The sequence below is a fragment of the Amblyraja radiata genome, chromosome 3 (assembly GCF_010909765.2).
Source record: "Amblyraja radiata isolate CabotCenter1 chromosome 3, sAmbRad1.1.pri, whole genome shotgun sequence".
Taxonomy (NCBI): Eukaryota; Metazoa; Chordata; class Chondrichthyes; order Rajiformes; family Rajidae; genus Amblyraja; species Amblyraja radiata.
The window spans coordinates 107,966,782-107,977,768 of record NC_045958.1 but is presented as its reverse complement, the minus strand read 5'-3'; the positions used below and the strand labels follow the sequence as shown (position 1 = coordinate 107,977,768).

At 45.6% G+C, this 10,987-nt stretch overlaps 1 protein-coding gene across 7 annotated transcripts in view; it reads left to right on the top strand.

Moving 5' to 3' along the window:
* The window catches only part of acsl1 (acyl-CoA synthetase long chain family member 1), a 148,385-nt gene that overhangs the window by 107,394 nt on the left and 30,004 nt on the right, over positions 1–10,987 (top strand). For all 7 annotated transcript variants that reach the window (XM_033018555.1, XM_033018549.1, XM_033018553.1 and 4 more), the window contains exons 12-13: positions 5,284–5,418; positions 9,264–9,398. In XM_033018555.1, coding sequence (XP_032874446.1) covers positions 5,284–5,418; positions 9,264–9,398 — 270 coding nt within the window. The remainder of the gene's footprint in view (positions 1–5,283; positions 5,419–9,263; positions 9,399–10,987) is intronic.

Below are 10,987 nucleotides of genomic sequence, written 5' to 3'. Positions count from 1 at the left end.
CATACACGTTCTTACAGTTTTAGCGACTCAGCGGGTCAGGCAACATCTCTGGAGAAAAGAAATAACTGACATTTCGGGTCAAGACCCTTCTTCGGACCGAGAGTCAGGGGAGAGGGAAACAAGAGATATATGGACGATATAGAGAGATATAGAACGTCAATAGACAATAGGTGGAGTAGGCCATTCGGCCCTTCGAGCCAGCACCGCCATTCAATGTGATCATGGCTGATCATCCCCAATCAGTACCCCGTTCCTGCCTTCTCACCATAATCCCTGACTCCGCTATCTTCAAGAGCCCTATTTAGCTCTCTCTTGAAAGCATCCAGAAAACCTGCCTCCACGCCCTCTGAGGCAGAGAATTCCACAGACTCACCACTCTCTCTGAGAAAAGGTGTTTCCTCGTCTCCGTTCTAAATGGCTTACCCCTTATTCTTAAACTGTGGCCCCTGGTTCTGGTCTCCCCCAACACCGGGAACATATTTCCTGCCTCTAGCGTGTCCAAGCCCTTAACAATCTTATATGTTTCAATGAGATCCCCATCTCATCCTTCTAAACTCCAGAGTGTACAAGCCCAGGTGAATGAAAGGTATGCTTAGCTTTCATTCGTATGTTCCATATCTCTCTACATCGCCTTCTATATCTCTTGTTTCCCTTTCCGCTGACTCTCAGTCTGAAGAAGGGTCTTAACTCCAACCATCGCCGATTCCTACTCTCCAGAGATGCTGCCTGTCCTGCTGAGCTACTCCAGCATTGTGTGTCTGTCTGTGTCTATTTAAACCAGCATCTGCAGTTTCTTCCTACACATAACAATTGTAGCAGTTGTTGTAGGAGAAAAATTAGGCCGTTCAGTCCATCGTCTACTCCATCAGTTTTACGGGGATCCTTAGCATGTTATTATAATTATGTTAGAAGAGATAGTCGAAAGGATATTTACCAGGGTCATTCCTTGGATAACCTATCAAGAGAGGCTGGGCAGTTTGCCTTTAGAGATACAGCGTGTAAACAGGCCCTTCAGCCCACCAAGTCCGCTCCGGATATCGATCACACATTCACACTAGTTCTATGTTATCCCACTTTCTCACCCACTCCCTATAAAATGGGGGCAGTTTTTGCAGCGACCCAATTAAACTGCGAACCCGCAGATCGTTGGGAGGAAATTTACCACTTGGAAGAAACCCACATGGTCACAGGGAGAAGGTGCAAACTCCACAAAGACAGCACCTGAGGTCAGCATTGAATCAGGGTCTCTGGCGCTGTGAGACAGCAGCTCCACCTGCTGTGCTGGTACAGTTGGACCATTCATATACCTAAAATACATTTAGTTTGGCAGGTTCTTCAGATCTTACGGGATAATGCGTTCCACGGCCAATGAATGTCGAAAGGATGAGGGCATGTTTGATTTCAAAGGACAAATTCAACATAAGCAGAACATCGACACAGGGGAACTGCAGATGTCTCGGAAGGAACCGCAGATGCTGGTTTACACCGAAGATAGACACAAAGAGTTGGAGTAACTCAGCGGGACAGGCAGCATAACTGGAAAGAAGGAATGGGTGGCGTTCTGGGTCGAGACCCTTCCTGAGACAGATGCTGGTTTACAAAAAAAAAATCACAAAATGTTGAGGTAACTCGGCGGGTCAGGCAGCATCTCTGGAGAACATGGAGAGGCGAAGTTTCGGGTCGGAACCCGTCTTCAGATTCCCGACCCTAAATGTCACCTATCCATGTTCTCCACAGATGCTGCCTGACCTGCTGAGTTACTCCAGCACTCTGTGAAACGTCACCTATCCATGTTCTCCAGAGATACTGCCTGACCTGCTGAGTTACTCCAGCACTTTGTGTCGTTTTCTGTGAAGTAGTATATTTTGGGTTTGAATTTGGACGTGTGTGTTATGTGAAGAGCGAGTAAGGATCAGCGTTTCTTCAATAAGTGTTCACATTAATTAGAAATATGGAGAGAAAGTAACTTTTCAACTGGGATTTATCAGCGCGTCTGGTCAGATCGGTGGTCGCTTAGTGTGACACTTCCATTTTTGCTGCAATTGCCATAGAGTCATACAGCACGTAAACAGGCCATTCAGCCCAACTCGTCCAAGCCGACCAAAGATGCACCATCCAAGCTAGTCCCATTTGTCTGCCTTTGGTCCCTGTCCTTCTGTCTAAACAATAGACAATAGGTGCAGGAGTAGGCCATTCGGCCCTTCGAGCCAGCACCGCCATTCAATGTGATCATGGCTGATCATCCACAATCAGTAGCCCGTTCTTGCCTTCTCCCCATATCCCCTGACTCCGCTATTTTTAAAAGCCCTATCTAGCTCTCTCTTGAAATCATCCAGAGAACCTGCCTCCACCGCCCTCTGAGGCAGAGAATTCCGTAGACTCGCCACTCTCTGTGAGAAAAAGTGTTTCCTCGTCTCCGTTCTAAATGGCTTACTCAAGTCAAGTCAAGTCAGGTCGAGTCAAGTTGATTCGTCACATACACATACGAGATGTGCAGTGAAATGAAAAGTGGCAATGCTCGCGGATTTTGTGCAAAAAAAACAAACAAACAACCAAACAAACTACAAACAGAATGGAACAGAATCACATATTCTTTTACATATTAAATATTGTGGACGGAAGGAAAAAGGGGGAAAAAACCCCAGCAATTTCCTTATTCTTAAACTGTGGCCCCTGGTTCTGGACTCCCCTAACATCGGGACCGTGTTTCCTGCCTCTAGCGTGTCCAAACCCTTAACGATCTTATATGCTTCAATGAGAAACCCTCTCATCCTTCTAAACTCCAGAGTGTACAAGCCCAGCTGCTCCATTCTCTCAGCATGGTCTAAGAAACCTGGTCTAAGAAAGAACTGCAGGTGCTGGAACAATCAAAGGTAGACAAACATTGCTGGAGAAACTCAGCGGGTGAGGCAGCATCTACGGAGAGAAGGAATAAGAAGGGTCTCGATCCGAAACGTCACCTATTTCCTTCGCTCCATGGATGCTGCCTCACCCGCTTAAACTGTGGCCCTTTTTTGTTCCAATTTTCGTTGGAAAGTTGGCAGGCAGCGTTCATAATGAAACGCAGATGGGCGGCACGGTGGCGCAGCGGTAGAGTTGCTGCCCCACAGCACCAGAGACTCAGGTTCGATCCTGACTACGGTTGCTGTCTGTACAGAGATTGCATATCCTCCCTGTGACCCGTGTGGGTTTTCTCCGGGTGTTCTGGTTTCCTCCCACACTCCAATGATGTGCAGGTTTGTAGGTCAATTGGCTTCTGTAAATCGTCCCTAATGTGCAGAATAGAACAAGTTTCTCCAGCATGTAAAAATGCTGGAGGAACTCAGCGGGTGAGGCAGCATCTATGGAGCGAAGGAATGGGTGAATAGGTTTCGGGTTGAGATCCTTCTTCAGATTGATGTGGGGAGGGCGGGAAGAAGAATGGAAGAGGCGGAGACTGTGGAGAGCTGGGAAGGGGAGGGGAAGGAGGGAGAAAGCAAGGACTACCTGAAATTGGAGAAGTCAATGTTCATACCGCTGGGGTGTAAACTACCCAAGCAAAATATGAGATGCTGCTCCTCCAATTTGCGGTGGGACTCACTCTGGCCACGGACGAGGCCCAGGACAGAAAGTTCGTATTCGGAATGGGAGGGGGAGTTGAAGTGCTGAGCCACCGGGAGTTCAGGTTGGTTAGTGTTGGTTAATTTTTCCAGCATCTGCAGTTCTTTCTTAACCAAGTGTAAGGGTGATCGTTGGTCAACGTGGACTCGTCGGGGCGAAGGACACTTGTTTCCACACTGTACCTCTCAACAAAACTAAAAGGTGTCAAGATCATGTGGGTATCCTGCTGGTGGTCCCAATTGGGACAAAATAAAATGGGAACCTAAAACGACCTTTTGACTCATGTCACCTTTTGCCATCATTTTGTGGGGTTTTTTGGTGGTAGTTTGCACATTTGTAAACAAGTGGAATCATCACTTCCTGCACTAAATGTGTGTGTGTGTGTGTGTTGGAAACCAAGGGATAATGTGAAAATCTTTGACGCCAAATGCTTGTCTAAACTTACAGAAAGCAAGAGGGTGAGGGGCACAGATCAGATAAATAAACAGTCCAAAACTAGAGGCCTCAGGTTTAAGGTGAGCGAGAAGCAATTTAAAGGGGTCCATTTTTCACACAGATGGTAGTCAATATATGGAACGAGCTGCCAGAGGAGACCGTCGGACATCGGGCCAGAATTAGGCCATTTGGCCCATCAAGACTACTCTGACCTCCAATCATGGTTGATCTATCTTTTCCTCTCAACCTCATTCTCCTGCCTTCTCCCTACAACCAAAATGCCCAATGTCTTGGCCTCCACAGCTGTCTGAACAAACACATTCCACAAATTCACCATCCTCTGGCTAAAGAAATTCCCATTCCAAAGATACATCCTTTTATCCTGAGGCTCTGGTTTGAGACACTCCCATTACTGGAAACATCCTCTCCACATCCGCGCTCTCTCTAGGCCTTTCATTATCAACGAGCTTAATCCCTCATCCTTCTAAACTCCCGCGAGCGCAGGGCCAGAGAACTTCAAATGCTCCTCATACCCTAAACCCAATCATCTCTGGGATGGGTAGAGGCGCCAGATACCATCACTACGTTTGGAAGGCATTTGAACACATACTTGGATCGGGACGTAGGTTGAGGGACAGAAGAATAGTGTAGTCTAATGAGATTAATGGAGGGGGGCATCACGGTCAACATGGATGAGGTGGGCAATAAGGACCCATTTCAATGCTGTACCTTTCCAAGAGTAATGGGGCTGTCCCACTGTACGAGCTAATTCAAGAGTTCTCCCGAGTTTCCCCTGATTCGAACTCGGAGAATTACGGTAATGGCCGTTCGTAGGTACTCGGGGCTCTCGTGGACATTTTTCAACATATTAAAAAATCTTCACGAGCTTACCACGTTTCCCGAGTACCTGCCGTTAGTGTTACGAGCCGCTAAGCGACGTCCCGAGCTCCGACGTACCCGCTGCGTACATTCTACGTACTTACCACGAGTTAGATTTTTTTTTTTAAACTCGGGAGAGCTCTTGGGTAAACTCGTACAGTGGGACGGGGCTTTAAGAAATGCACAGAAGGTTTGACTGCTCAGTCTACAGGGAATTGAAGAGTGAACATTTTGGGATCTACTCATTGCTAGGGTGACTCAACCGGTTAATCCATTGTATTTATCTAGCAACACAAAGAGTCCGTTTCCATTGTCGATGTTGGGATGTGGTTAATGTATCTATGCAACATTTATGCCGTTGCTCCACAGACTGTGGTCCTCTGTCACGGCGGACGGATCGGATTTTTCCAGGGAGACATCAGACTGCTAATGGATGACATCAAGCTTTTGAAGCCAACAATCTTCCCAATTGTTCCCCGCCTGGCCAATAGGTTGTATGATAAGGTAAGCCTGAATTCGTGCACAGACTCCCGGCCCTGTCCCACTTTCACGACCTCTGCCGAGTTTGCCCTTGACTCATACTCGCAGCATGGTCGTAGGAGGTCGTAGGTAGGTCGTAGCAGGCCGTGATGCTAGTCGTAGGTACTCGTGGCATCAAGTAGGTCGGGGCGTTGTTTCTAGCCTGATGAAAAATGCCCACGAGTAAAAAAGGTCGTGAATTAGGTTGTGAAAGTCCGACAGGCCCTTCTGTTGCCCACAGTAGTAGAATCAAGAACAAGAGGTCATAGGTTTAAGGTGAGGTGGGGGGAGGATGAAGCTCGTCGAGTGATAGGTGGATACAGGTGAGAGGGGTTTATAAGTTCTAGGAGCAGAATTAGGCCATTCGGCCCATCAAGTCTACTCCGCCATGCAATCATGGCTGATCTATCTTTCCCTCTCAACCCCATTCTCCTGCCTCCTCCTCATAACCCCTGGCACCCGTACTAATCAATAATGTCAATCTCCACCTCAAAAATATCCATTGACTCGACCTTCCCAGCCGTCTGTGGCAATGAATTCCACAGATTCACCACCCTCTGACTAAATAAATTGCTCCTCATCTCCTTCCTAAAAGAACATCCTTTTATTCTGAGGCTACGTCCCCTGGTCCTAGACTCTCGCACTAGAATCTGGGCTTCATGTTATAGGGAAGATATTGTCTAGCTTGGAAGGGTTCAGAAAAGATTTACGAGGATGTTGCCAGGACTAGAGGGTGTGAGCTATAGGGAGAGGTTGAGTAGGCTGGGTCTCTATTCCATGGAGCATAGGAGGATGAGGGGAGATCTTATAGAGATGTACAAAATCATGAGAGGAATAGATCGGATAGATGCACAGTCTTTTACCCAGAGTAGGGGAATCGAGGACCAGAGGACATAGGTTCAAGGTGAAGGGGTAAAGATTTAATAGGAATCCGAGGGGTAACTTTTTCACACAAAGGGTGGTGGGTGTATGGAACAAGTTGCCAGAGGAGGTGGTTGAGGCTGGGACTATCCCATCGTTTGACAGGTACATGGACAGGGCAGGTTTGGAGGGATATGGATCAAACGCAGGCAAGTGGGATTAGAGTAGTTGGGACATTGTTGGCCGGTGTGGGCGAGTTGGGCCGAAGGGCCTGTTTCCACACTGTATCACTCTATAACTATGACAAATGGAAACATCCTTTCCACATCCACTCTATCCAGGCCTTTCACTATTCCTTTGATATGCAGATCGGTGAACAAAGGCTGGATATTAAAAGGAGACCATGGAGTGGGGGGGGGGGGGGGGGGATGTGGGGGTTACTGGAGATGTGGGGGTTAGTGGAGATATGGGTGTGGTCACAGGAAAGAGAGATGGGAAGGGGGACTGTTATTTCAAATTGGAGAGTTCAATGTTCATACCTGAGTGGAATATGAGGTGTTGTTCCTTCCGTTTGTGTGTGGCCTCACTCTATCAATGTTTCCGATGTTGGGGGAGTACGGAACCAGGGGCCACAGTTTAAGAATAAGGGGCAGGCCATGTAGAACGGAGGTGAGAAAAATCTTTTTCGTCCGGAGAGTTGTGAATCTGTGGTATTCTCTGCCTCAGAGGGCGGTGGAGGCCAGTTCTCTGGATACTTTCAAGAGAGAGTTAAGGGCCTGTCCCACTTTCACGACCTAATTCACAACCTCTGCCGTGTTTGCCCTTGACTCATACTCGCAGCGTGGTCGTCACGAGGTCGTAGGAGGTCGTAGGTAGGCCGTGATGCTAGTCGTAGGTACTCGTGGCATCGAGTAGGTCGGGGCATTTTTCTAGCCTAATGAAAAATGTCCACGAGTAAAAAAGGTCGTGAATTAGGTCGTGAAAGTGGGACAGGCCCTTTAGATAGAGCTCTAAAAGATAGCGGACTCAGGGGATATGGGGAGGGCAGGAACAGAGTACTGATTGGGGATGATCAGCCATGATCACAGTGGCACAGCCCATCAAGTCTACACCACCGGTGGTACACAAAATTGCTGGAGGAACTCAGCGGGTGCAGCAGCATCTATGGAGCGAAGGAAATAGGCGACGTTTCGGGCCGAAACCCTTCTTCAGAAGTTCTCCTCCTGAACACTAAGTCTACACCACCATTCAATCATGGCTGATCTATTTCCCTCTCTCAACCCCATTCTCCTGCACTCTACCCCTAACCCCTGACACCCGTATTAATCAATAATCTATCTATCTTTGCCTTTAAAATATCCGTAGACTTGGCCTCCACAGCCTGAATTAATTCCATAGATTCACCAATCTATGACTCAAGAAAATCATCCTCATTCTTTTAGTCTGAGGTTATGATCTCTGGTTCTGGACTCTCCCACCAGTGGAAACATCCTGTCCACATCCACTCTATCCAGGTCTTTGACTATTCGGGAAGTTTCAATTAGGTCCGTTCCCCCCCCCCCCCCTCCCCTCGTCAACCCTCTCTGGACCTTCCCCAATGACCAGCACATCCTTCCTCAGACATGTGACACAAAAGTTCAGTTCAGTTCAATTTTATTTATTTATAATTGTTTTTGGTGCTAAAAAAGAAAGGCTTAAAGTAACCCAACACCTTCACTCTCTGTCCCTGAAAACTTCAAACAAAGCCAGAAATCTTGGGGTTATTATGGATTCAGATTTACATTTCGACAGTCACATCAAATCAGTAACAAAATCGGCCTACTATCACCTCAAAAACGTAGCAAGATTAAGAGGACTCATGTCAGCTCAAGACTTAGAAAAACTTGTACATGCCTTTATTACTAGTAGGCTAGATTATTGTAACGGTCTCCTTGCAGGTCTTCCGAAAAAAACTGTCAGGCAGCTACAGCTTGTTCAGAACGCTGTTGCTAGAGTTCTAACAAAGACCAAAACATTTGAACACATTACACCAATTCTTAAATCCTTACATTGGCTCCCTGTATGTCAGAGAATTGATTTCAAAATCCTGCTGCTCACCTATAAATCACTACATGGTTTAGGGCCAAAGTATATCACTGACATGCTTCCACTATATAAGCCTTCTAGACCGCTAAGATCTTCTGAGACCAATCTGTTAGTGATTCCCAGAGTAAATACAAAACATGGGAAAGCAGGATTTAGTTACTATGCAACAAATAGCTGGAATAAACTTCCTGAAGATTTAAGACTTGCCTCAACTTTGACCACTTTTAAAACAAGACTGAAAACTTTTATGTTTACTTTAGCTTTCAGCTAAATCTTAACTACATTGCACTTTTAACTTTTGCACTTTTTATAATGCATTTTTAATTTTGCTTTATTTTCTTTTAATTCTTCTATTTTATTTCATTTTATTATTTCATTTTATTGTATGACATGTTTTTATGTGAAGCACTTTGAGTCTGCCTCGTGTATGAAATGTGCTATATAAATAAATTTGCCTTGCCTTGCCTATTTGTGATATGTGGGTTAACACAGGGTCAACGATACAATGAAATGTGTTTGACAAGACAACGGGTCACCTCAGCAATGATATTACAAGGATAAAATTAAGGTTAATAAAAAGTTAAGATAAAAGTGACATTGGTCGGTAAAGGACAACAATAAATAAAATAATCAACATCTATGATGTGTTTATGAGCAGAAGCCTGATGGCCTGATGATAAAAACTGTTCTTAAGTCTGGTGGTGCGTGCAGCCATGCTCCTGTATCGTCTGCCTGACGGTAACAAGGAGAACAGTCTGCGTGCTGGGTGGCTGTGGTCCTTGATGATGCTGTGTGCCTTCCGCAGGCACTGCTGGTGGAAAGTTTACCGTTTGTCGTAACTTCAGTGACATTTAATGAAATTTTTACCTGTCTCTCACTTCCAGATTCACAGCCAGGCCAAAGGTTTTTTTAAAAGAAAGATATTGCAATTTGCTTCTTGGAGGAAAATTGCAGAGCTTCAGAAAGGGATCATGCGCCGTGACAGCATATGGGACTTCTTGGTCTTTCGTAAAATACAGGCAAGTATCAGCCATGCAATAACCAGTGGTGAAATTCAAAGTGCATTCATAAAACAATGAGTCACGACCCAGCACCGTGCCACCTCTACCTGTTCAACAATAACAACCCAATGGGCAAAGTCCAGGACGACAGCACAGGTGAGACAAAAGGGAGCCGATACATCTTCCAATTCCAGCCACTTGCTAACTCAACGTGTGGGAAGGAACTGCATATGCTGGTTTATACCGAAGAAGCTGGAGTAACTCAGTGGGTTAGGCAACATCTCTGGAGAAAAGGAATTGGTGACGTCTCGGGTCGAGACTCTTCTTCTGATGACTGAAGTCTGAAGAAAGGTCTCGACCCGAAACGTCACCTATTCCTTTTCTCCAGAGATGCTGCCAGACCCGCTGAGTTACTCCGGCTTTTTGTGTCTATCTTCGAAGTAATGAATGATATTGGTAATATTTTGATTCCCTTTCAATGTGTAGATTGAATGCGCTTTTGTATGCGAGGTTTTATTGCGTATGCTACAGTTTTAACGTAGCATTTAATTATAGTTTCACTGAAAAGTCGATTCTTCTTCTTTTGCTTCTTTGTTTTAAAAGGACAGAGGCATATTAAAGTGGAATTTTAACCATTTATTTCTCAAGTGAGAGTTATTTTTCGCGCTTGGATTTAGCTCTCAGGGCTAAAGGAAACAAGGGATATGGGGAGAAGGCAGGAACGGGCTACTGATTCTGGATGGTACACAAAAATGCTGGAGAAACTCAGCGGGTGCAGCAGCATCTATGGAGCGAAGGAAATAGGCAACGTTTCGGCCCGAAACGTTGCCTATTTCCTTCGCTCCATAGATGCTGCTGCACCCGCTGAGTTTCTCCAGCATTTTTGTGTACCGTCGATTTTCCAGCATCTGCAGTTTCTTCTTAAATACTGATTCTGGATTATCAGCCATGATCATATTGAATGGCAGTGCTGGCTCGAAGGGCCGAATGGCCATTCAGGCACCAATTTTCTATGTTAAGCTCCATAATTTAGAAAGGTTCTTGGCATTTGATTGAGGGCTGGGAAAGGAAAAGCTGGAAAAGCTGGAAAATCTAGAACAATAGTTGAAGATAATTTACATTGTCGGTGGTGAGATAATGGTCCTGATCTCACTTTAGTTCTGTTTAGTCACATGGACCGAGGTACAGTGAAAAGCTTTTGATGCGTGCTAACCAGTCAACGGAAAGACTATGCATGATTACAATCGAGCTATCCACAGTGTGGATACGTGATGATGGGAATAATGTTTAGTGCAGGATAACGTCCGACTAAAGATGGTCTAATGAGGTCGATAGTTGCTCAGGATCACTCTCTAGTTGTTGATAAGATGGTTTAGTCATCTGCCCTTGAGAGAAGCCATACGCTTTTTATACGGTTAAATTGTACTTGTGCCTCATAGTTGCCTCTTGTCCACCCTGCTCTCAACTCAAAATCGTGCTCTTAAACTTCATTTCCAGAGTTGATATTGATACATCGTACTCCTAGTGGATGCCATGAATTTTAATCATACATTTGCCATACAGTCATACCAATAAAAAGCAACAAGACACACAAAATACATTTTAAC